The following is a 25,290-nucleotide window of genomic DNA, read 5'->3' as shown; positions in this document are numbered from 1 at the left end:
GCTGCAAAAAGGAGGAAAAAAAGGTGAGAGATGGCCAACAGCCGAATTGCAACAAGATGGTAAAGGAAATTATCAGTTGAGGAGTTTTCACTCTCTATAGATTGAAAGGGCTGTAGTTTGGGGGGGCTCGACTTTCCCCTGCTCGGTTGGGAGGGTGAAGTTTCTGTGTTAAACTCATCTAGACTTGTGTACAGGTCATACTGAGAGATTGCAGGTGGCACGCTATCTCAAGTAGCTCATTTGTCAGTAAAGCTTTTCTTCTCTGTCTCCATCTGCTGGTAGGGATGAAAAACCCTTGCATATGGACTGATCTGTGGTATTCCAGGAATGAAAATTAGCAGGCAAGAACCAATGTTCCTTTCTCTGTCTAACTATTCCACTTTGCTCATTACTTTGTATACCTTTGTCATATTCCCTCGCACTTGTCTCTTTTCCAGGCCGAAGAGCCTTAGCCTGTTTAACCCTTCTTCATAAGGAAGCTGTTCCATCCCCATTATGTTCTTTGCTGTACCTTTTCTAGTCCGATTTTTATATCTTTTTTTTTTTTTGGAGATGGGGTAAGCAGAACTGTACAAGGTACTTGAGGTGCAGTTGTACCATAGATTGATACACAGGCATTATGATATTCTTTGCTTTTTATTCTCCAATCCTTGCTGAATAATTCCTAACATTCTATTTGCTTTTTTTGACTGCTGTCACACACTGAACTATAGATTTCAACGTATTGTCCACAATGACTCAAGATCCTTTTCCTGGGTGGTGATTCCTACTACGGAACCCAGTAGTGTGTACCTATAACTAGGACTATTGTGCCGTATGTGCATCCCTTTGCATTTGTCCACATTAAATTTCATCTGCCTGACCACCTGGATTTCTGCCATAGTGCTTCCATTTTTTTTCTTGCATATTTCCTACCATTTCAGCCTTGGCTTCTCAGAGCAGAATGAAAACCATGAAGATTTTGTCATATAATCATTAGGTATGCACAAGAGACCATCAGTGTATTTCACTGGTGAAGTAGACTGAATTTTAGCTTGGGTTAAAGGCTAGTGCATGTGGTCCTGTGAATGCTGGGGATAATATGACATCACAACATTGAAAGAGAGTTTGCTGAGACCTAAATAATGTTTGTCAACTCTGCTTAAAAAACAAACAAACAAAACTTTATACTTTACAAAAAAATATATCTTCAAGAAGAAGAGAAACATTTGGAAAACAATTTCCTTTGTTGAATCACTGTGATTCACTGGCCCTATTGACTGATGCAATGACAACTCACTGCTGTCAGAATCAGAAGAATCACTGGGTTGAAAATGCAGGTTTTGCCGACACCTAACTCCCTTCACTAGTTTTCAAGGCTCTCCATCAAAACTTGATCCATTACTGCTAGGTAGAAAACATACAACTTCAATCTGAGCCCTCCCACCTTCTCCAAAGTGGTCTTCATGACTCAGAACTGGTTTCCCCTGCCATCTTTCTGATTTGCAACAAGATGGGTTAATGATAATCCCTTTACTGTACTAAAAAGTTAAAATGATTATAGTCTGAAGAGTTAGGAGGACTAGGTACATGTCTCGCACAAGAATATGAGAAAGCTTCATGCTGGGTCAGACCAAGGGTCCATCAAGTCCAGCATCACAAATCCCGATCCCAAAAATAGATCCATTCTTTGTTACCCCACTTCCAGGGATAAGCAGTGACTTTCCCCATGTCTGACTGGTTAATAATTATTATGGACTTTTCTTCCAGGAACTTGTCCAAATCTCTCTTAAATTCAAACTATGCTATGTGCCTTGACCACATCCTCTGTCAACAAATTCCACAGCTTAATTGTGTGTTGTGAAAAAAATACTTTCTCTGATTGTTTTATAACTGCTACCCATTAGTACATGGACTAGGGGATACGCCATGAAACTATTTAAAGGGTAAATAATATCCCTATTTATTTGTTCCACCCTACTCGATGAATTAATAAACCTCTTTCATACCTCCTCTCCTCCAAGTTGATGAACCCTAACCTGTTAAGCTTTTCTCCATCCCCTTGCCCTTATCGGTACCTTTTTTAGGTCATCATAGGGCTATACCAGACGCATTATGATATTCTCAGTTTTATTCCTTATTTCCTTTCCAAATAATTTCTAACATTCTCTTTGCTTCTGAGTGCTGCTGCATGACTGTAACATGTCACATTCTTCTCTTTCTCCATGCAGGAGAGAAACCCTTTACGTGTGCCATCTGTGATGCTGCCTTCAATCGCAAGGATAAGCTGAAGCGTCACATGCTGATCCACGAGTCTGTCAAGAAATACAAATGCCCCTTTGCGTATGTAGTTAAGCAGCTTGGGGGACTGGGTACCAAGTATGCAAATGTATCACGGAATGGGAAACCAAAGGCAACAGACTACAGGCCAGGGATACATTTCAGCAACCAAAGAAAATCCTCTCATTTCCACCTCCCGCAATGAGTGGCTTTGTAGAGGTGCTGAGCGTTAATTTTTGTAATGCATCTTCCTGGAGCTTCACTGCACTTCATTTTCCGCAGTTCATTTGAAACCAGTTTCAAACCTGTTCAAAATTTGTTCTAAGAAACTTAGTTCATTGTCTGAATTATTAACTGATACATTTAAATTCAATTGCTTCCAAAAGTAAGAGGAGATATTTACTTTATTTGTTTAAATCACACATATCCTGGGGAACAAGATAATGATCATAAAATACATAAAACAGAAGCAGTGGTCCTACGTAGGGACTTGAGTATTCCTGAGATATCTGCCACGAGAGAGCAGTGACTATCTCTTTCTGGGGGACAGGTGTGGTTTTATTTTTGAGCAAATGTGGTCATTTGCTTTGGTATACTTTTGTGGTTCTCAACTAGTGTTACATGGAAGCTGGCCAGGGGGTACACAGCTAGACCACCACCACAATCGAACTGTGAAAAGAAACTACCAGCCCTTGCCTCACAAAGTGGCAGCCTTTAGTGAGAGATCTTGGGCACCCTGTCAGCTCCTATATTCTACCTGGAGATGTAAAATTGAGATGTGTAGCATCACTGCTTCCACACAGGAGAGGGAAGCCTGAGACTGCCATCACTATCAAAAGAGCAGAAAAAGCAGCTGGCTGCAGAACTAAAGCAGAGACACAGCAAGTATTGCAGGGGCCAGTGAAACCTTGTGCTTCTTGTTCCTGTAGCTGTCTCCTCCTCTTCCTGTCTCCCTATGATAGGAGGAAGAGGAAGCAGCCCTGGAGACAGGAAAAGCAGTATTTTCATTTTCCCCTGCAGTGCTTGATGCTTCTGCTTCAGTCCCACTACTCCCCTGCTTGCAGTGGTTGCTTTGGTGCTGTTGCCATGGGAGAGAGGGCAAGACTAGGGAGTTGGAGAGTTGTAAAGAGTTGGCTGGGAGTTGGGGATTAATAGAGGGGGGGGTAAAAGACTGTTCCCTGTACATACCCAGATCAGTCCAGAACTCTGGGTTTTGCCTCCCTGCCAGCAGATGGAGACAGAGAAAGTTTCACTGACACTGTACATAACCCTGTGTGCCACCTGCAATCCCTTAATATTTCTCTGTCTGCAGCAGATGGTAGATGGTGCAAAACCTGCAGTTTGGAGTGTATATAAAAAAAGAAAAAAGAGAAGATAGATTTCCAGTTCCTCCCGGGGGATGTTATGTCCTGATGGGGCTATCTTGGTTTGAGGAGATGGGAGGCATGGGATAGAAGAGGTAGGGAGTAAGGAAATGGAAGATTGAGGTGTAGGGGTGAGAATCAGAGAAAGGGAAGATTAAGGGGCTGGTTGATATGCGAGAAAAGCCTGAAACAGGCTGATAGAGGGCTGGGAAATGTGGGGAAAGGGTCAGGGAAAGTGAGATGGAGAGGGAGGGCTAAGAACCATCAAAGAAGAAATGGAGAGCTCAGGGGTGAATGGGGCAAAAGACAGGAAAGTGGACGGATGGAAAATGAGAAATGGGAAGGAGAAGAGGTAAATCAAAGAGCTATAAGAGGAGAAAAATGATAGAACGGAATGACATTGTAGCAAGATTGGTGAGAGAGAGAGATGAAGAAAGTAGAGAAGCACAGGAGGAAGATAAAATGGAAAGGAGAGCCAGGAAACAAAGTCAGAAGAAAGGTAAGATGAAAGGAGAGAAGAGACCAAAGAGAAAAAAATCCCGTACAATCAAGGTAGAGAAAACACAAAAATATGCATAGCATTTGCTATAAATTGTGACTTTTTGAGGACCGGGAGCACATGAGACACTTCAGATGCTTCAAAGGGGTACGTATTCATGAAAGGTTGAGAATCACTGCAGTGTAACCAATGCTGGAAATGGGAGTTTACCATCACTTTACCTAGTGTATGTCCATTTCATGACAGCTTCTATTTTTAATTTCCCATTGATTCTGACAAAATCTTGTGGGCCAGACATTCACCAGTCTTCAGGTTTAGGCAATACACTCTTCTTAAATCATTATATGCTTTTCTTCTGAGAGGTCATTTTTCACTGTGGACTTCTTTGATAGTTTCTATATTTGTTTTTATTTGTATAATCTTAATTGCACCCTTGGGAAGTGTTGCTGCTGCAGAATAATAGACAATAGGACTTGTTTGGCTAAGTTCAGGACTTAGCTAAACAAAACCCTTGAGTTTTTAAGCATTCCGCCGTGCTAGATGGCTAAGTTTTAGCTGGGTAAACTTAACTGGATTAAAAAAAAAAAAAGAGGAAGGGCAGGGGTTTGGTTTAAATTAACAGCTAGCGCTGACATTTAGTGCTGGCTTTGGAAAGTTATCAGGCTAACTCTAGTAGGAAGGATCATAGGTCTAAAGTTAGCTAGATAATACGAATTAATGCCAAGAAACTACAGATCCCACCTCTGCCAAACATTTAAATAAATAAATGTAGCTGGGCTAAGCAGTACCCCCTTCTGCTCCCCAAAATGGCACCTAATGGCACCTCCTTCCCCCTCCTCAAATCCCCTTCTGTTGTTGCAACCCCCAAAAGTGTCCTAGGAGTCTAGCAAGAAGAGGAGAGAAGCTTATGCTTCATGTAGCTGGGCTAAATATTGTACTTAGTGCGATAGGTAGCTCTGACAGCTGCTGCACTTAATTATGAATTTATTTACTTCACTGCTGGCTCGGAATACTTCGGATTGGTCTGTTCTTTGACAGGTATCAGTGAACAGACCAATCCACATTCAGCATTGAGTCCTGAATGGGAATTAGTCTGTTTACCTGGTCCTGTGTAAATTTCATTTACCTTTGGAAGAGGGGAATGCTGTTCAGTCTGGCTACATTTATTTTAATTTCGGCGACTGAGCGCTGTTGGCTGTTTTTTTGCCAATATTTAATAAGCCGGTGAGTGGCAAAGATACCCAGATAACTTTATCCAGGTGACGTGAGCCAAGTATATTCAGTGAGAAACCTAACTGGATAAGTCCTGCTGAATATACTGGCCAAAGTTATCCAGTTCCATGTACGTATTCGGATCAGTCCAGACCGTGGGTTGTGCCTGCCTTCCAGCAGATGGAGACAGAGAAAAACTTGAAAGGCATCCACTCATAATACAGTGTGCTAGCTGCGCCTCATCAGTATTTCTCTGTCTCCAGCAGATGAAGGTGGCAGAACCTGTAATCCTCTTCCAAATTAAAAAAAGACTATTCCTTTTCTGAAGGGATTATCTCTTTTCTTGTCCATAGTTTTTAGAACAAGCAAATTTTAAAAAAAAAAAAAAAAAAACACATTAGCAGTCTTACAAAAAAAAAAAAAAGAAAATCAAAGGATTCAGCGGTGCCGTTCCTCCCGAAGGGCAGGCAGGTTCCAGGGGGAACTGCCCCACTGGTTGCAGGGTGGGCTAAGTACCCGGGAGAAGTCTTTGGCTGGGGTGAGTACCAGTGGTCCGGTCCTCCCCTGTGTTGCAGTCCTACAGAGAAGTTTAATGCCTCTGGGACTCGTTTACAAAAAAAAATAGAAAAGGCAAAATCAAGCAGCCATCTTGCCAACTTGTTCTATGTCCTCTGCTCTCCTTCCCGGGAGTTTTCTTTTTCGCTGCCTGCATGGGGTGCGTCGTGTCTCAGCCATGCCGTGTTCGTCGCGATGCGCTGCCTGAGGGGAGTTGGCAACACACATGTGTTCTTGTGCCTCTCCGGTGGGGAAGGCATCTTCAAAGGCAGCAGACAACATTGGGAGCTCGGACCCGCTCCTACCGTTGCGTCCTCAGGTTCGTCGGGTGCTCGTGCAAGCAGGCCTGATCCGTTCCCACTGAACGCGGGAATGGTGGCCAATTTTAGATACTTTTGCGTGCCGCAGTAGCGCAGGCAGCTGGGGGAGGGGAAACCTTTTCTCCACCCTGAAGAACCTCAGAACCTACTACAGGACCCCTTAGAGGAGTTGCAGGCTCCCTTGCCTGCACCTAGGGCTCCTCCTGCCTCCTTTTCCGCAGATTTTGTATCTTCTTCTACATAAGGCTTACATGGCCAGTTTTTTTCTCAGCCAGCTGAGGGTACCCATGCCCACTGCCCGAGTTCAGGACTCAGCCTTCTCCTCCTAAGGTCCAAAGAATGGCAGCGGCACAAGAAGTTAATAGGGTTCGCACTCTCTGGGATCCAGGGGCCCCTGACCCACCTGTAGCCATTTCTCAAGACCCTTTAGATGTGCCGGATCCGGACGGCGATACTCCAGCGTATCTTCCGGTGGAAGAGGATGATCCAAGGGTGCTTCGTCTGTTTTTACGGGATGAGCTAGACTCCTTAATTCCCCATGTGTTGGATGAGTTGGGAATCTCCCCTCCTCAAGAAGTTCCAAGCGACAGCACTGTGGATCCGGTCCTGGCAGGGTTGCAGGACCCGGCCCATACCTTTCCTTTTCATCCCATGCTCCTACAGATTATGCTGCAAGAGTGGGATACTCCAGAGGCGAACATAGGTGTCAAGCGTGCCATGGACAAATTATATCCTTTAGCGGAAGACTCTCTGGATCTCCTTAATGTTCCGAAAGTGGATGCCTCGGTGTCCGCGGTTACCAAATGGACGACTATTCAGGTGGCAGGAGCAGCGGCGCTTAAGGATCTTCAAGACCGGAAACTAGAAGTCCATCTCAAAAGAATTTTTGAAGTCTCAGCTCTGGGGGGTCAGGGCTGCTGGTGTAGCAGTCTAATGCAATGCGCAAGTCTAAGGTGGGCTCAGCAACTCCTCAGCGCAAGGGATCTTTCTCCCCAGGAAGCAGAGCAGGTGGAGCGTCTGGAAGCAGCAGGGGCTTACAGTGCAGATGCCTTGTATGATCTTCTTCGGGTGGTCCCTCGAACCATGGTGTCAGTGGTCCACTAGGAGGCTGCTCTGGCTCCGCAACTGGTCGGCTGACGTCATCCAAGTCCCAGTTGGGAACTCTACCCTTTAAAGGCAAATTTTTATTCAGGGAGGATCTGGAACAGATGATTAAGTCCTTGGAGAGAACAAGCTACATACGCTCCTGGAGGATAGACCTCTGACTTCCAGGTCTACCTTCCCTCCTCATTCTCGTTTTCGGGGGCAGCAGCATTTTCGACAGATAAGGCCGGCTTCCCATGGTTAGCGACCCCCGTCCACACGATCTCAGGCTTGGGCTCAGTCCTTTCGTGGATACCACTCATTCCGCAACGGGGTTTCTCACGGACAGTCTGGTCCCAAGTCCACACAATGAAACAACGCAGGACCCATTCCTCGGTTCCGGTGATAGGGGGCGGCTCTCCCTGTTTTACGAGGAATGGTTCAAAATCACTTCCGATCAATGGGTTCTAAGCATCATCAAACACTGTTACCCTTTAGAGTCTGTTCGTCCGCTGCAAGACCAGTTTTTGGTTTCCCTATGCGGTTTCACCAGTGAAGAAGCAGGTGGTGCGCCAGACCCTTCGCAGGACTAACGGATCTGGGGGCCATCCTCCCGGTCCCGCCAGAAGATTGCGGGATAGGTCATTATTCCATCTACTTCGTAGTTCCCAAGAAAGAAAGGTCGTTCCGTCCAATTCTGGATTTGAAAAAGGTCAACAAGGCCCTCAAGGAGCAGCATCAGCATTTTTGGATGGAATTGCTTCGCTCCATCATTTCAGCCATACGAAGCAGAGAGTTTTTAGCTTCCTTGGATCTCACGGAGGCTTATCTGCATATTGCAATACGCCCAGAGCATCAGATATTTTTTGAGATCAAGATACTCTGATGTCATTATCAGTTCCGGGCCCTCCCGTTCGGTCTAGTGACCGCTCAGCAATATTCACCAAGGTGATGGTGATGGGCAGTGGCTCTCTGCAGGGACGGGATTTTGGTCCATCCTTACTTGGACGATTGGCTCATTCGGGCGAAGTTGGAGGATCTTTGCTGGCTGGCAGTTCAGAAAGTGCTGCATCTCCTTCACTCCCTCGGTTGGGTTGTCAACTACGCCAAGAGCAGCCTGGTGCCTTCCCAGGTTCTTGACATTTTGTGAGCGCGGTTCGATACTCGGGTCGGGAAAGTTTTTCTCCAGCAAGACCGCTCTCTCAAACTGATGTCTCAAGTTCAAGATCTCTTGTCGCTATCACTTCCCTGAGCCTGGGAATATCTGCAAGTTCATGGATCTATGGCGTCAACTCTAGAGTTGGTACCTTGAGCTTTTGCTCATATGTGACCCTTACAGAGGGGCTTTGCTTCCCGCTGGAAGCCGAAGTCGGAAGAATTCTATGTCCTGTTGCTCACTACTGGAATCAACAAGATGCAGTCTCCGGTGGTGGCTCCTCTTAGACCACTTACAGAAGGGGAAGGATCTCGAGATCCCTCAGTGAGGTAATAGTGACCACGGACACCATCTCTCCAGCTGGGGCACGGTGTGCCAATCTCAGTCGGCGCAAGTCAATGGTCGCAGGAGCAGACGAAGTGGTCGATCAATCGCCTAGAGACAAGGGCGGTGCGCCTGGCGTTACTCGAGTTTCTTTCCTTGGTACACTGTCAGGCTGTTCAAATATTATTCGACAATGCGACGACGGTGGGCCTATATCAATTGTCAGGGGGTATGAAGAGCCAACAAGTGGCCTTAGAGGCGGACAAGTTGATGGCCTGGGGCGGAGTGCTATCTGGCGCGACTGGAAGCCTCCCACATAGCTGGAGTCAACAATGTGCAGGCAGATTTCCTAAGTCGTCAGCGTCTAGACCCCGGAGAGTGGGAGTTGTAGGAAGACGCGATGCAACTTCTCTCGCGCCACTGGGGTGTTCCACTCCTGGACTTGATAGCGACCCAGAGGAATGCGAAGGCCCCGCGATTTCTCAGTCTCCGAAGGGAGCATGGGGCAGAAGGAGTGGATGCCCTAGTTCTACCTTGGCCCCACGATGTCCTACTCTACGTCTTTCCTCCATGGCCGCTGGTGGGCAAGGTTCTCAGAAGATTGGAAACTCACCCGGGACCAGTCATCCTAGTCGCCCCGGAATGGCCACAGAGACCATGGTTTACAGACCTGGTCAACCTCGTGATAGATGGACCTCTTCGCCTCTGACATCTTCCACGTCTACTCTGACAAGGTCCGGTATTTTTCGACCAGGCAGATCGCTTCTGTCTAGCGACCTGGCTTTTGAGAGGCGGAAATTGAGGAAGAAAGTGTAACCAGAGAAAGTCATCTCCACTCTCTTACAAGCAAGAAAGACGTCTACCTCTCTTACCTACGGCCGGGTTTGGAAGGTGTTTGACTCCTGGTGTACTGAACAAGGAATCTCGACACAGGGAACTTCTATTGCTCAGATCCTGGCCTTCCTGCAGAAGGGATTGAGCAAAGGTTTGTCATTTAGTTCTTTACGGTTACAGGTAGCGGCTTTGGGATGCTTGTGTGACCGTGTGGAAGGGAGATCCCTAGTGGCTCATCCGGATGTGGCACGTTTCCTGAAGCAAGCAAACCATTTATAATCTCCCGGTCTGTCCTATTTGTCTTTCTTGAAGTCTAAATTTAGTTCTACGGGTACTGTATGAGCTGCCGTTTGAAACCCCTTAAGCAGGCTACCCTGAAGGATCTAACTCTCAAAATGGTATTTTGGTGGCTATCTCCTCCGCGAGATGGATTTCAGAACTTCAGGCCTTGTCCTGTAGGAAACCTTTCCTCCATTTTTACGATTTCGGAATATCCCTCAGAACGATTCCATCTTTTCTGCCAAAGGTGGGTCTCTTTGTTCCACTTGATCAATTGGTCGAGCTTCCGGCTTTCCCTGATTTGCCAAGAGATACTGCTCATTCGGCGGAGTAGCGACGTCTGATGTCAAGCGGATGCTGTTGCGGTATCTCGAGGTCACGAATGACTTTTGTTTATCAGATCATCTCTTTGTACTCTGGAGCTGTCCGAATAAAGGTCGTCCGGCCTCCAAAACTACAGTGGCACAGTGGTTGAAAGAGGCGATTGCTTCCGCTTATATCTGCCGTGACGTCCAGTTCCGGAAGACCTTAAAGCACATTTGCTTTCGTTCACAGGTGACTTCCTGGGCGGGGAGAGTGTTTCGGTGTCGCCGCAGGAGATCTGTAGGGCAGCAACTCTGCATACGATTGCTCGGCATTACCGCCTGGATGTTCAAGGTCTGGGATTCGGATCCTTTGGAAGTAAGGTCATTTGAGCGGGACTTTCCAGGTCCCACCCTGTTTAGGGAAGCTTGGGTACATCCAGTGTCTGACTGATCCGGGTACATACAGGGAAAAGAAAATTGGTTCTTACCTGCTAATTTTCGTTCTTGAGGTACCACGGATCAGTCCAGACGCCCACCCGTCATGGGCAATGCATTTCCTGGAGAGTCTGTTTGTTTGATTGTTTTCTTCTATCTGCAGAGTTATGTGGAGCATCAGCATAAATTATGAGTAATATCAGCACAAGATTGTTATATACTTACACTTGTTCTACATGAAAATTCCACATATCAAGCTATGCCTTACAGGTGATTCTTTTCAGAGTTCACAGTTCTTGTTGATATACAATTTATTCTTGCTTGTTCTATTTATCTATTGGTCTTTGAAGTTTTATTCTGCTTTGATATTCTAAATACTGAAGAGGCGCAGCTGGCACACTATGTTATGAGTGGATGCCTTTCAAGTTTTTCTGTCTCCATCTGCTGGAAGGGAGGCACAACCCACGGTCTGGACTGATCCGTGGAACTACAGGAACGAAAATTAGCAGGTAAGAACCAATTTTCTTTTAACTTCAACTGGATAACTTGCCATTCACTTGCCTACTGAATATGTATTTGATAGATGACGGTAGTATCACACAATGGTATGTTTCAAGGCCAAGTGCTTTCAGCATCTGGGAAGTGAGACAGAATTCCTTTCAGATCACACATGACAGTGAAATGTTATTGTATTTTTAAAAGCAACAATTTGTAGCTCAAATAATGAGTCGCTCAAAGCCTCAGAATCTCTTTTCTTTGTAATGACTTCAATAACATGATCACAGGACCTCCACAATGTTTTTAGATTGCTCAACAGGTGGTTCAGTCCTGAGCAAAACTCTTCCCTCTAGTGATTGAGTGACCGAGTGCTGCTGTCATACTGCAAGCTCTGCCTTTGGTTCTGTTATTCATATGGTGTGAATTTACTTACAGATCACACACAGGCTGCAACAAGGAGTTCAACAGACCAGACAAGCTCAAAGCCCACATACTCTCACATTCTGGTGAGTGGCACTGACACAGCCCTTTTCCATCCTTTTTGCACCTACAAGTAGCCAAGGAGAGAGATGACTGAAAACATGTCCCAGCAGGCTTTGATAAGGTATCAGAAGGGAACATTTCTATAGAACCATAGAATACATAGCTCAAGGATAAGGTGTCATCATATGAAGCTGGCAGGAGGGTCAAAAGGAATGTGAGAAAATAGATTTTAACTGCAAGGATTTTGGACAACTGGAACAGAAGTGGTAGGAGCCAAAACAATGACAGAATTGAAGCATGTGTGGGATAGTCACAAAGGACCATAGTGACAACAAAGGGAGAAGACTAGAAATTGAGTAGGATCCACAACAGCAATGTAAGCAGGCAGACTGGCTGGACCAATTCATTGTTATCTGTCATCATTTACTCTGTAACTGTAGGTGAACCAAGTGGTCCTTATCTGCTGGCAGGTATTTTCTACATAGCCAAACTTCACAGGAATGTATTTTGAAATGAACAAGAGAATATGGATGATAGGAAAATGGTACCAAATTGTCACTGTTCTGATGTAGCAATCTGAACCTCTCAACTTTCCTCGGGAAGGTGTGTACACTGTTGCTCTAAGTGACTGGCTCTCATTTCCTTGAGAGGATCGCCTTCAGAGCTCTTTCCCTGGGGTGGAATGGCTGATTGCAAATTGCCATACTCCACCCGACTAATAGGGCCGATCGACCGATCTGGGGCACCCAATTTAATATTTAGATTGGCTGCCGCGTGTAAAAAAGGAGGCACTAGGGGAAATTGTGCGACCCTAGTGCCACCTCAGCCCAGGAGACTTGGCTGTCAGGGGTTAGGAAAATTGAGTGCCCCTTTTCCTAACCTGACTGCCAGCACACTTTTTTTTCTTTTTTTAAATTCTTCCTTTTTGTTCCCCCAACCTAATATTTGCCACGTGAGTTGGAGGAAGTACAGAAAAGTAGTATATTCTGTTGTTCTGTACACTTTTTGGGCTGCTCAAAAATTAACACCACCTTCAGGCAGGCGTAAATTCTGAGGGTAAAAAATATGCAAACCGGGAGAGAATAGCTAATAGCCTCATCAACATAAATTTACATGTGATAAGTGCTATTAGCTGGGGGGGGGGGGGTGGTATACGCGTGTTTTGGATGCGCTTATCCTCTTATAGCATAAGGGGCTATGGACATGTGTCCAAAATGCACGTCCAACCAAGGGTTAACCAGTGTGTTTGGCTGAGCACACTGTATTGTATCAGCCTGTAAAAGCATGCACCAGTTTTCATAGGTCGCATCCTGTCGGTCGAGCTATGAGGAGGCGTTCCCAGAGGCATGTTTAGGGCAGGGGAGGAAAAGAAAGTGCAGATGTGAAATTTGGAAATATGCACATGCTATCTTATCTTCCCTGACTGCCTGCACTAAAGAGGCAGGTACAGAGGGCATGGACACATATTTGATGCTTGTTTTCCAGGAGAAGCAATAGCAGGTTGTTTTGCTGTGAACTTTATGTACAGTCTGTATGCTAACATAACCTGCATTCCCTGTACATACCCGGATCAGTCCAGACTCCTGGTGGTCCAGATCCCTCCCCTCCACGAGGCCGCCTAGGTGGCTTTCAGCTCAGGGCTCTGGGGATTTTGCTCCCCTCTGCTCCTTTCTTTTAAGGCCTCATCCTCTCCTTGGTTTCTTTGGCTGAGCTGAGCTAGACATTTCCCCACCCCCTGTGCGTTCAATCGGCTCGAGTGTTTCCCTTCTATTCCCTTCTACCTGAATCTCACCAAACTTTTACTCTCGGCGGGGAGGGCTTCTGTTCCCGCTGGTGGTGGGGATGGTTCGTTGGCTCGGCTTGCCGTGCATTGTGGCATGGCCCCAGAAAGTCTCAGTCGTACTGGGCTTTCTTCTGCTTGTATCTTGTGTGGGGGCCGCGAAGCACAAAAAAAATTGCTCATTTATTTTATTTATTTATTTATTATTAACTTTTATTTACCGACATTCGTGAAGCACATCATGCCGGTTTACAATGAACTCAAAGGAGGAAAATTACAATAAACAATAGAGCAACTAAAACAGGGGAGGGGAGTGGGAAGGAGGATAGGAGGGGTGGGAGAGGGAGGGGATAGGGGGATGGGAAAGGCAGAACTGATAGAAGAAGTAAGAAACAAAATAGAGGAAACTATATACAGTTGACAATATGTACAGTTACAATCAAATTATGTAGAGCTAAGGAGGTATTGAGAGTACTGGCAGTATTATCTGAGCGATGGTATTCACTTAAATATAATGTAAATTTGGGGGTGGTAAGAGGATTTAGAGGCGGCATGGAGGAACAGGGGTCGTAACGGGGGTAACATGGAGGGTAGTAGAGGGGCAGAGGGTGAGTTGGGCGGGGAGGGGGGGTACAGGGGGTGGAAGGTCGAGCCGGGAGGAGCTGAAGAGGGAGGAAATTTAAGTTTGGTTTGTATCGGGGTAGGCCTGTCCAGAAAAGCTCATGCTCATGCTGTGGCAGCCGTGAAAGTTTCTGGCAATGCTGCCTCCGATCGCATCTGGCCTGCTGGCTCATTTGTGGCGGGAGCAGCGACTGTTTTGGACTCTAGTACACGTTTACCAGTGTTTTCCGAGGGGGAGGGGGATCTCCCTCCATGACTTTCCCCTGTCCACCCGGATCCCCTGGAGGGGGCAGGGAGGCACAGAGGGGCACCTTTACGGGATTTGCTGGCTTCAGGGCTTGTGGGGGATTGGGCCTCTCCTTTGCTTGCGGCTCCACGCGCTTTTTCCCCGGACTTTATCCTGCTGCTTCACCAGTCTTATCTGGCACAGCAGGCTGGCAAGGGTTACCAGTAGATAGGTCTGGCATCCCCAGGCCCATGCCACATGCCTTCTGGATCTGCAGCTGGGTCCAGTTGGTCGCGGGGCTTCTGACCCTCTGGGGTCCAACACTTGTTACACCTGGGGGGACAGCTGATGACTCCGATGACTTGGTTGGGTCACTGGACCCCACCAGGGATGCGGCAGCAACATCGGGAGCGCAGGGCGATGATCAGGGACCGATTGACATAGCTCCGGGGGACGACCTGGGGGCCCCTCCAGCTCCAGAAGTGGATGACCCCTAATAACCTCTGTTTCCTAGCATGTAGTAGATGGACTCAGGACCAATGGATATAGTGTACTCCTGATGGCAGTTGGAGACGGATCAGATTTCAATCTGACGTCAGCCCTAGTACATATACCCCTGCAGGAAGTGCAGCTCTTCAGTATTCTCCTTGAAAAGCATTGTGGATATATGTATGACTGAATAATTTGGCTTTCTTCTCCTGACTTCATGCTGCTGCTTCACAAGCGTACCTTGCCAGGAAGGCCACGGGACACAGATTTTCCAGGAGCGGAAGTCTGCAGTATCAGGGTCCTAGCAAGCAGTCCAAAGATGCGACCGGGTGGTTCCTAAGTCATACCCACTCCATGGACATATATGAGATGTCAGGAGAGTCGGATGGAGGGGAGTCTCTGTGGAAGTAACCTCGGGGGGGGAGGGGCCAATATTCCTCCAGACCATCACAATCCGGATGAGGAACAGGGTCAAACCTCTACTGTGAAATGAGACGATCCGAAGGTTCATCGATTTCACAGAGAAGAGCTATGGCCCCTGATTGTTTGTGTCCTTAAGGAGCTCGGAATAAAGGAGCCACAGGATGGATCTGAACATGAGGAAGTGGACTTGTCATGGATTGATGAAGGCCTTTCCTTTTCATAAGTTGGCGAAGAAGCTGGTGTTTTGGGAGTGTGAGACTCCAGAGACAGGCTTGAAGGTGGGCAGAGCTATGGATAGCTGTATCCTTTGCTGGAGGACACGCTGGATTTATTGCGGCTGCTGAAATTGGATGCCTCTGTTTTCGGCTGTTACGAAAGACAACTATTTCCTGTGGCTGGTTTCTACTGTGCTTAAGGATATGCAAAATAGGAAACTAGAGGTCCATCTCAAAAAGATTTTTGAGGCGTCTACTCTGGGTTTCGAGTGCAGTATACAGCAGCTTTATGCTCTGGGCTGGTTTGAACTGGATGCAGCAATTACAGTCTGGTAAGGCAATGTCAGCAGCACAGTCCAAGCAGGCCGAGTGGGCTGGAAGCTGTGGTATAGCCTATCGAGCGGACGCATTGTATGACTTCCTCCGCGCTTCTTCCAGGAGTATGATGCCTGCGGTTTCAGCCAGGAGGCTCCTTTAGTTGCTGAACTAGTCGGAAGAGGTTTGGTCTAAGTCTCAGCTTGGAGCATTACCCTTTAAGGGGAAGCTACTTTTTGGCAAGGACTTAGAGGAGCTGGTAAAGCAACTGGGTGAGAACTCTTAGGGGGATGTGAAGTCCTGGTGGGGCCATCCTCCTTGGTTTGAGTTGGATGAGCAGGGGGTTGGTGACCCTTCTAGTAGGTCGGTATGGAGGTCCATGTGGTAGACATCTGGTGGTCCAGATCTCTCATCTCCCACGAGACAGTGATGGAACCTGCTGCAGTTCTGCACTGCAAGCCCAGTGGAGCAGGGATACGGTTTGTCCTGGGTTGGGTTGCTAAAGTTTGGCAAAAGGCGATCTGATATAGCAGGTGGTCTGACTCCTTTCTGATCTGCCATGCAGCCTGTGCTCCCTGGAACCTGAACCTCTACACCAAAGGAGAATATTGGTTTCTATGTATCTTGATTTGTTCTCAGACAGTAAAAAAAAAAAAAAAAGAGAGAGAGAACAAGGAACTAGGTAGAGGAATCTGTGCACCAGCGAGGTTCCAGAGGGAGGAAAACTACCCTCAGCAGCTCAGAGAGCTCAATGATGGGGTTTTTTGTTTAGCAACTTCTCTGCCTGCGGAGGAGGACAAGTGTTGGCTCCATGGCGCTGAGGGACTCTCCCCCCCTGCTTGCCATTGAGCTGCTGATGGTTGCCACAGGTGCGGGGAAGGAACAGCGTGTGCGTGCAGCAAAAGCATTCAGGAGTTTGCATCTAGCATAACTGCACTGGTAGACCAAGTCTCGAGGGTGATGGGGTCTAGCGCTGAAGCTTTCCCTATCAGAGCGGAAACAGCAGCCATTTTTTATTCCCTAGCCACTTTGGCGAGAGACGCAGGGGAATCCCCTCAATTATCACTGGTGGTTCTCGGTCCCCGCAGAGGTGCAGAGAGGCACTTGCACTGAGGAGGAGTCTCTGGTTCCAATAGAGGTCGTCTTCCAGTTTTAACTAGCTTATGTGCAAAGTGTGTTTAGCAGGATGCTGGCTCTTGGCATTAGTCTCCATGGATTCTCGGTCAGTCAAGAAACTTAAGCTGTTGAGCAGTTCTTCAGGCCGATGATTTTTGATGCCGGATGTTAAACAGATCTGGGCCTAAACGCGCGGAAGGTTCAGGCAGGCTTTACTTAGCCATGTGGCAGTCCATGGCAGTGTTTCTTTTTCCATGTGCGTAGGAATGTGTGCTCACTCTTGCTGCATGGCTGTTGCATGTGCAGGGATCTGTATGCATAAGACCACAGCCTAGATTTAAGCATGTACGTCTACGTCCTAGTCTTGAGTGTGTATTTCACAGATACTTGAGTGAGTATTTGTATAGGTACTTGTGCGCGTAAGGCCGCAACCTAGACTGGCACAGCTACTCAGGCACATAACATTGCAACCTAAACTTGAGCATGTATTTGCCCATCTTCTTGTGCACGTACAACTATGACCTAGTCTTGAGCGTGTATTTGTGCGCATCCTGGAGGGATGTGTCTGTATGATCAGGTGGCATTAGTGTGCTCACAGGAGGCTGCCTAGAGCTGAAGTTCAGGAAAGCTAGGCGCAGGGAATTAACAGGTCCAAGCGCCTTGGTATCTGTGAGACCTGCCATCTGATAGCAGTTCAGTACTCCCTCTCTCTCCGTTTGTGTCAGCGATTTGACTACTAGAGTGTTTTGCCCATGTTGAGACATCCCCTCGGCCTATGGTGTCCCTAGAAGAGGGGAGTGAAATAGGAGGCGAGGCAATGGTCAGCTTTCCTCCCTTGTTCCCGAGGGCAGAAAAAGTGCTCCCTTGACTGCAAGGGATTCTCCGTATGTTTTTCCGCTGTGGCCGCTGGTGGGCAAAGTCTTACGGAGAGTCATTCAGGGGAAGTGATTCTGATAGTGCCAGAGTGGCCTGGTTTGCGGATTGATTCAATCTCGCAGTGAATGGGCCATGGTGGCCCGCTCATCTCTCCAACCTCTTGCATCAAGGTCCCTTATTTTCGGATAAGGTGGCTTGCTGGCTCGCAGTTTGTTTTTTGGGAGCAAGCGTTTGAGGGGTAAAGGATATCCCAAGAAGGTCATTTCCACCCTGTTGCAGGCCAGGAAAACTTCAAATTCTTTGGCCTGTTTGTGGGTGTGGAGAGTTTTTGAGATTTGGTGCGAAGTTTGGACTCCTATTCGAGCATCTCTGGCTCACATTTTGTTCTTCTTATAACGAGGATTGGTAAAATGATTGGTTTTAACTCTCTCAGAGGTAAAGTGGTGGCTATAGTCTGTATTAGGGGCAAGATGTAGGTTGCATCCCTAGCTGCACATCCTTATGTGGTGCGTTTTTTCTCGGGGGGGGGGGGGGGGGGAGGGAGAGCGCAAAACATTTGCGACCTCCGGTAAGGAAGTTGTGGCTCCCCTGGAATCTTGTTTGGGTCTCAGAGGATCATATATGGCTCAGTTTGAACCGATTTGAAGGGGCGACATTGAAGGATCTTTCCCTAAAGGTTCTTTCTGGTAGCAATTTATTCTGCTAGAAGAATTTCAGAGGTATGAGCTCTGTCATGCAGGGATCCTTTTCTAAAGTTAATGGAGGCGGGAGTCTCATTGCGTTCAGTTCCTTCTTTACTGCCGAAGGTGGAGTTGTTTTGTCATTTGAATCAATCAGTGGAACTCCCAGCTTTTAAAAACCTGGATGCATCGATACCTCATAAGAAAGAGTTGAGGGATTTGTATGTGAAGTGTGTCTTGTTACATTATCTTAACATATAAATACCTCAACTCTTTCTTATGAGGTATCGATGCATCCAGGTTCGTAAAAGCTGGGAGTTCCACTGATTGATTCAAATGACAAAATAGCTTTAAGTTGTCCGATCATCTTTTTGTGCTATAGAATGGCACAAAGAAGGATCATATGGCTGGCGCAAAGAAGAGTCAGACTGCTTCGAAAGGCCACCATTACGCGGTGGTTGAGAGAGGTGATAAGTTCGGTGTATATATGTCAGGGTCCACGTGATTCCTATCGGCTTGAGGCCTCACTGTACTCGGTCCGCAATTGGCATTCTGGGCTGAAGGTCAGCAGGTGTTGCCACAAGCGATTTGTAGGGCAGGTGCATGGAAATCATTGCACACTTTCGCCAGACATTTCCATTTGGATGTCCATGATCCAGATACCATGGGCTTTGGTGATAGTCTACTTCGAGTGGTCGCAGTCCCACCCTGTTTAGGGAAGCTTTGTTACATCCCAGGAGTCTGGACTGATCTGGGTACGAACAGGGAAAGGAAAATTGTTTCTTACCTGCTAATTTTCATTCCTGTAGTACCACAGATCAGTCCATTGTCCCTGCATAGTTTGAGGGTGAGAAATGTGGAGAGTCTGCTTGAATCCTGTTATTGTACATTTTATTTATTTGTACAAATGCATCGTAGTAATAAAAGAAATTGAAAATACAATAAAATAAAAGTTTAGAAGATACATGAGAGATATTAAAAGCAATAAGATAAAAATGCTGGACAAGAGTTATGGTTGACATTTTCTTAAAGGCAATGGAACACAAATGAGTTTTAAGCGCTTTGTTAATTCTTTGGCAGTAGAAATAAGGTGGATAGATTTGGATAATGCGTTCCACAAATTCTCTGAAGGTTGGCACAGGTTGTCTGTTTGGTTTCCTTTGATCTAAAGGTTAAGAACATGCCATACTGGGTCAGACCAAGGGTCCATCAAGCCCAGCATCCTGTTTCCAACAGTGGCCAATCCAGGCCATAGAACCTGACAAGTACCAAAACTAAGTCTATTCCATGTTACCGTTGCTAGTAATAGCAGTGGTTATTATCTAAGTCAACTTAATTAATAGCAGGTAATGGACTTCTCCTCCAAGAACTTATCCAATCCTTTTTAAAACACAGCTGTACTAACTGCACTAACCACAATCTTCTGGCAACAAATTCCAGAGTTTAATTGTGCGTTGAGTGAAAAAATACTTTCTCCGATTAGTTTTAAATGTGCCACCTGCTAACTTCATGGAGTGCCTCCTAGTCTTTCTATTATCCGAAAGAGTAAAAAAACCGATTCACACTCTACCCGTTCTAGACCTCTCATGATTTAAAACACCTCTATCATATCCCCCCTCAGCCGTCTCTTCTCCAAGCTGAAAAGTCCTAACCTCTTTAGTCTTTCCTCATAAGGGAGCTGTTCCATTCCCCTTATTTTGGTCGCCATTCTCTGTACCTTCTCCATCGCAATTATATCTTTTTTGAGATGTGGCGACCAGAATTGTACACAGTATTCAAGGTGCGGTCTCACCTTGGAGCAATACAGAGGCATTATGACATTTTCCGTTTTATTCACCATTCCCTTTCTAATAATTCCCAACCTTCTGTTTGCTTTTTTTGACTGCCGCAGCACACTGAACCGACGATTTCAGTGTTTTATTCACTATGACGCCTAGATCTCTTTCTTGGGCAGTAGCACCTAATATGGAACCTAACATTGTGTAACTATAGCATGGGTTATTTTTCCCTATATGCATCACCTTGCACTTATCCACATTAAATTTCATCTGCCATTTTGATGCCCAATTTTCCAGCCTCACAAGGTCTTCCTGCAATTTATCACAATCTGCTTGTGATTTAACTACTCTGAACAGTTTTGTATCATCTGCAAATTTGATTACCTCACTTGGACAGGGTCGTTTCCATTAAAGCATTTTTCCACATCTTGCCACTCATTATATGAGAAGTGTATTAAGTGTAGGCATATTGGTTTAGGTACAGTAGCATCTTGGGTTGGGTACAGCTCAATAACTGGTGGACTGCAGGTGGCACACTAGGTTATATGCTAGTGTCAGTGAAATTGTCTTCATTTGCTGGAAGGGAAGCAAAACCCAGGAGTTTGGACTGATCTGTGGTACTACAGGAACGAAAATTAGCAGGGAAGAACCAATTTTCCTTACCATATATACTCATGTATAAGTCGAAAAATTTTAGCCCAAAAATCGATCCTTAAAATTGCAGTTGCCTTATCTATGAGTCAATCCACATAAATGCCAGTAATTCAGATGCATGATTGAATCATTTGCACGCTCCCCCTCCTGATCACTTAACTCACCCACTACTATAGTGATGATGGCATTTGCAGTTGCTAAAGCACATCCTACTCCCCCCAAATACTCTTAAGCAAAACCTCAATTACTGGTATGTGGCAATTGCCATTATATGAGAGCAACAGTGTACTCCAGGAGATTGCTGCTAAGGGAATTGTTTAAATTGTCTTTTTTTTTTTTTTTTTTTTTAATGTTTAGGGATGAAGATTCACAAGTGCCAGTACTGTAGCAAATCCTTCAGCCGCCGGGCACACCTATTGGAACATCAGAATTCCCACACGGGTAACTACAAATACCGCTGTCCCACCTGTGGTAAGGGCTTCACCCGCCAGAAGTATATGTTGGACCACAAGTGCAGGTTGAATCTGCAGAAAGACAAGGAGCTGCAAACCAAGAAGCCACAAAAGAGGTGCATTCGGGGGCGAAGATCTGCCTTTGCCAGTCCCAGTGAATCCAACCTGGTGGAATTTAAGAACAGCACAGAGATGACTGCCCTAGAAGTGGACCAGGATCCCCATAAAGATCAGTTCCAGGAACATGATGCTGTCCTGTCCATAGTTATTGGCAGGGCAGGTGCTGCTGATTCGGATCTCAGTGTCCCAGACCACTCTGACCATATTTCACCTAATATTGCCCTTGCCGAGCTACAGACTAGCACTGATGTGCACTGTGCTATGTTAACGGTACCTGTTTATATTCAGACAACTGAGTAGCAGGCATAGTATTCTGTATGCATTAATCAGGCAAGATGCTTCCTCCCTGTGGGCCTCTATTCTGAAGATCTTGATCAGACAGGGTACAGAAGGTGCCTCACCAAGAAGGGCTCACCCTACTGATTCTTCAGGAATTTTGTATTATTATAGTGTTTCCCTCATATGGTAAAGCATCCTGAAATACTTTTTCTGCAATGGAAATCAGGACTACAGTTCTGTTATAGCCTGATGTAATGAAGAGACTGAGCATCCAGACTATAGTATAATATCCTCCTTGCTGAGAAGGGAAAGTTGGTCCTTTATTTCAAGAACAGCATTCTTGATTTAAAATCAGAAGAATGCAAGTTCATTTCCCAAGAATCTTAAAGATGAAAAGATTGCAACTGCCGAACTGAGATAATGGAGAACCCAGTACTGGGCAATGCTCAGCATGGTGGCAGTGAGTGTAGAATCCATGAGGTTGTCATGGAAGGAAGAAATGTGCTTAATTGGCAGTAACTTTGTGGGATCCATGAGACATTGGAACTGGGCAGCGATCAGTATAGTGGCAGCAGTTGTAGAACTCATGAAAATGTATTGCTGGGGAGTGCTTTGCTTTGTGACGCTGACTCTGAGATCCATGAGGTTGTAGTAGTGAGGATGCCCTTATTGAGTCAGTGAATGTGAGATCCATGAGGTTGTGTGCTCAGCTTGTTATCAGTGAGTGTGGAACTTTTAGATAGTCCCAGAATACCTTGCAACAAAAAACAACTGGAATATTTTCCATTGGATGCGATGGCTTGGGAGCCCTCAGAGTAGTCCTTAAGCTGCCTCTTCTTTATACCCTGATCAGGGACATGGAGTGGCAGATGCATCATCACATAGACTGTGCATCATGTTTTCTTCATCTCTTGGGTCTATCTGGATTAAGACAGCAGCGTAAAGCACTCCTAAGCTAAGCTGGAGGGTAATGATGGAAAGATGCATGTAAAATATAAGTTCTTAACTGCTGCTAGCTCACATCAGGACCAAGTGTTACAAATGACATAACCATGTCATAGTTTTTATGCTAAAATCTGTATTGCCCAGTATTTGGGTGTTTAACCTTTTATAGGTGCATTCTTCCTACTGGAAGCAAGGTTCTCAAATCCTTTTTGGAATGGTATAAACAAATATAATATATACATATGTATATTTATATATTGGCTGCTGTTTTTTTCTTTGCTTGCTAGATACAAACCTAAGTAGATGTAAAGTGGGAGAACAGTAGAAAAGTAGTGCCTTACTAATCTAAAATGTTCTTAAAGTGAATGCCTGGGGTTTTTTTTAATTATTTATTTTCTCTTTATTAATTATGAATATAACATCAAAATAAGTACTTTGTTACCGAAACATTTCAATGAAAGATCTTATAAAAAAGAAAAAAGGGATACATATATAGAAGATCTAGGTTTTAAATAAAATAAAAATATGTGGGTACCTAAAATGGTATATCTGTCAGAGAACCCTAAGTAACACCACTAAGGTTTTAAATGATTTCAAAGATGCTTAATGTTGCAAGCTTTATTACACAATGGCAAAGAATATCAAAACTATTCAAAAAATAATTAAAAAAATAAAATTGGCACAATAACACATATATTTATCAATTGCCCTAGTCAATCATTCCTCATTCACAACACTTCTAAACTCTGTAGTGTTATGTATTTATAGCATGTATAGATATCGACATGAAATATTGTCAAAATAAATACAAAGTGCTTGTAATGAAACAATGACACACTTACAATAGAGCTAGACTTCAAGAAAGATACTTTGGGGCGGATTTTAAAAAGCATTTACTCGAGCAAAACTGGTTTTTGCTCGAGTAAATACACTTTACTCAAGTAAGTGGGCTTTTCAAAATTGCTACAATATATGCCATTGAATTGTCCATAGGATTTACTCAAGTAAGTGCACTTTACTCGAGTAAATAGCTTTTGAAAATTGCTATGATAGTATGTCACATTTACATGCGTAACTCCTTTGAAAATGACCCCCTTTATGAATTACAAATGAGTCACATGGAAGATACCTTCATTAAAAAGGGGATAAAGATGAATCACAGTCCACAAGAAAGGATACTTTGTAATTGTTACACAGACTGTTGTTCCAATGATATTTCTGTAGTCTATGTTCTACTTCTGCTATATCCTATATTCCCTCTGTCCCTACAAAGGCCTCTGTCGCCGTCCAGGCTTCCTCAGGGGAAAATATTGTTCATAACTATTCTTGCGTTGATGCCATGGACTGTATTTAGTGAAGAAGACTTGATCTCTTATTGTTGATTCTTTATATGTTAACAGTTGCGTTCTTAAGACACTGAATTGGCAAATAGGAAAATTGGTCTTTACCTGCTAATTTTCGTTCCTGTAGTACCACAGATCAGTCCAGACTCCTGGGTTTTGCCTCCCCTCCAGCAGATGGAGACTGAGAAGTTTTAATGGACTCCGTCCTATACCCCTGAGGTGCCACCTAGATTCTGTCAGTATTACACTGTACCCAAGCAGAGAAAAGTAAACTAGTACAACCAAACCCCCCCCCCCCCCCCCCGTAGAGCAGAGGAAATGAAAACATGCCCATTCTCTTACTCTTTGAGGGTGGGCGCACAATATCAACATGCATTGAATAAATCTGCAGAATATGAACATCAACCAGCCGAGTGGACTCTCCATTTCCCCATGGGTGGGACTCTGGACTGATCCGTGGCACTACAGGAATGAAATTTAGCAGGTAAGGACCAATTTTCCTTTCCCTGTATGTACCCGGATCAGTCCAGACTCCTGAGATGTACCAAAGCTTCCCTAACCAGGGTGGGACTGAGAGAGTCCCGCTCGGAGAACACTGGCCCTGAAGGAACCGGGCTCTGGGGCCCGGATATCTAGACGGTAATGCCTAGCAAACGTGTGTGGAGATTTCCACGTAGCTGCTCGACAAATCTCCTGCAACACCTGCTGACATTCCGCCACTGAAGTCGTCTGCGATCTAGTAGAATGAGCCTGGAGACTGACTGGAATCGGACGGCCCTGAACTAGGTAAGCTGAAGCAATAGCTTCCTTCAGCCAATGTGCAAAGGTGGCCCTTCCTGGGACCACTCCATAGGACAAACAGATGGTCCGAAAGACGGAAACCGTTCGTGACCTCCAAATAACTTTTCGGCATGCGTCTGACGTCCAACTGTCTTAACTCCCTAGACTCGGAAGTAGAAAGATCTAGGCCCGCCAAGGATGGGAACTCCACCATCTGATTCAAATGAGAAGAGGACACTACTTTCGGAAGAAAGGAGGGAACCATTCGTAAAGAAACTCCTTCGTTAGAAATCCTTAAGAAGGGCTCCCAACAAGATAAGGCCTGTAGCTCCGAAACACACTGCACCGATACGATAGCCATGAGAAAAATGACCTTCAACGTCAGATCTTTCAAGGTCGCCCGCTTCAGCGGCTCGAAAGGCGCATTACAAAGGGCATGGAGAACCAGATTGAGCTTCCATGAATCGGAGGACGCAGATGTTTAACGCCACGCAGAAAGCGAACCACATCCGGATGAGACGCTAGAGCGAGGCCATGTACCTTTCCCCTGAACTTGTAGGGAATTGAAGGCTAGACCTTTTACTAGACCTGC

At 45.6% G+C, this 25,290-nt stretch overlaps 1 protein-coding gene and 1 long non-coding RNA gene across 4 annotated transcripts in view; one reads left to right on the top strand and one right to left on the bottom strand.

Annotated features, from left to right (window-relative positions):
- ZNF341 (zinc finger protein 341) overlaps positions 1–23,272 on the top strand; it is a 96,872-nt gene extending 73,600 nt beyond the window's left edge. For all 3 annotated transcript variants that reach the window (XM_029613989.1, XM_029613987.1, XM_029613988.1), the window contains exons 13-15: positions 2,211–2,322; positions 11,559–11,629; positions 21,137–23,272. In XM_029613989.1, the coding sequence (XP_029469849.1) occupies positions 2,211–2,322; positions 11,559–11,629; positions 21,137–21,651 (698 nt within the window). In that variant the 3' untranslated portion in view covers positions 21,652–23,272. The remainder of the gene's footprint in view (positions 1–2,210; positions 2,323–11,558; positions 11,630–21,136) is intronic.
- Positions 1–25,290, bottom strand: part of LOC115097862 — a 68,063-nt gene that overhangs the window by 31,846 nt on the left and 10,927 nt on the right. The gene's annotated exons all lie outside the window — the stretch shown is intronic.

The sequence above is a fragment of the Rhinatrema bivittatum genome, chromosome 8 (assembly GCF_901001135.1).
Source record: "Rhinatrema bivittatum chromosome 8, aRhiBiv1.1, whole genome shotgun sequence".
NCBI lineage: Eukaryota > Metazoa > Chordata > Amphibia > Gymnophiona > Rhinatrematidae > Rhinatrema > Rhinatrema bivittatum.
Note: the sequence above shows the minus strand (reverse complement) of the source record. Positions and strands in the feature narration are given on the sequence as shown.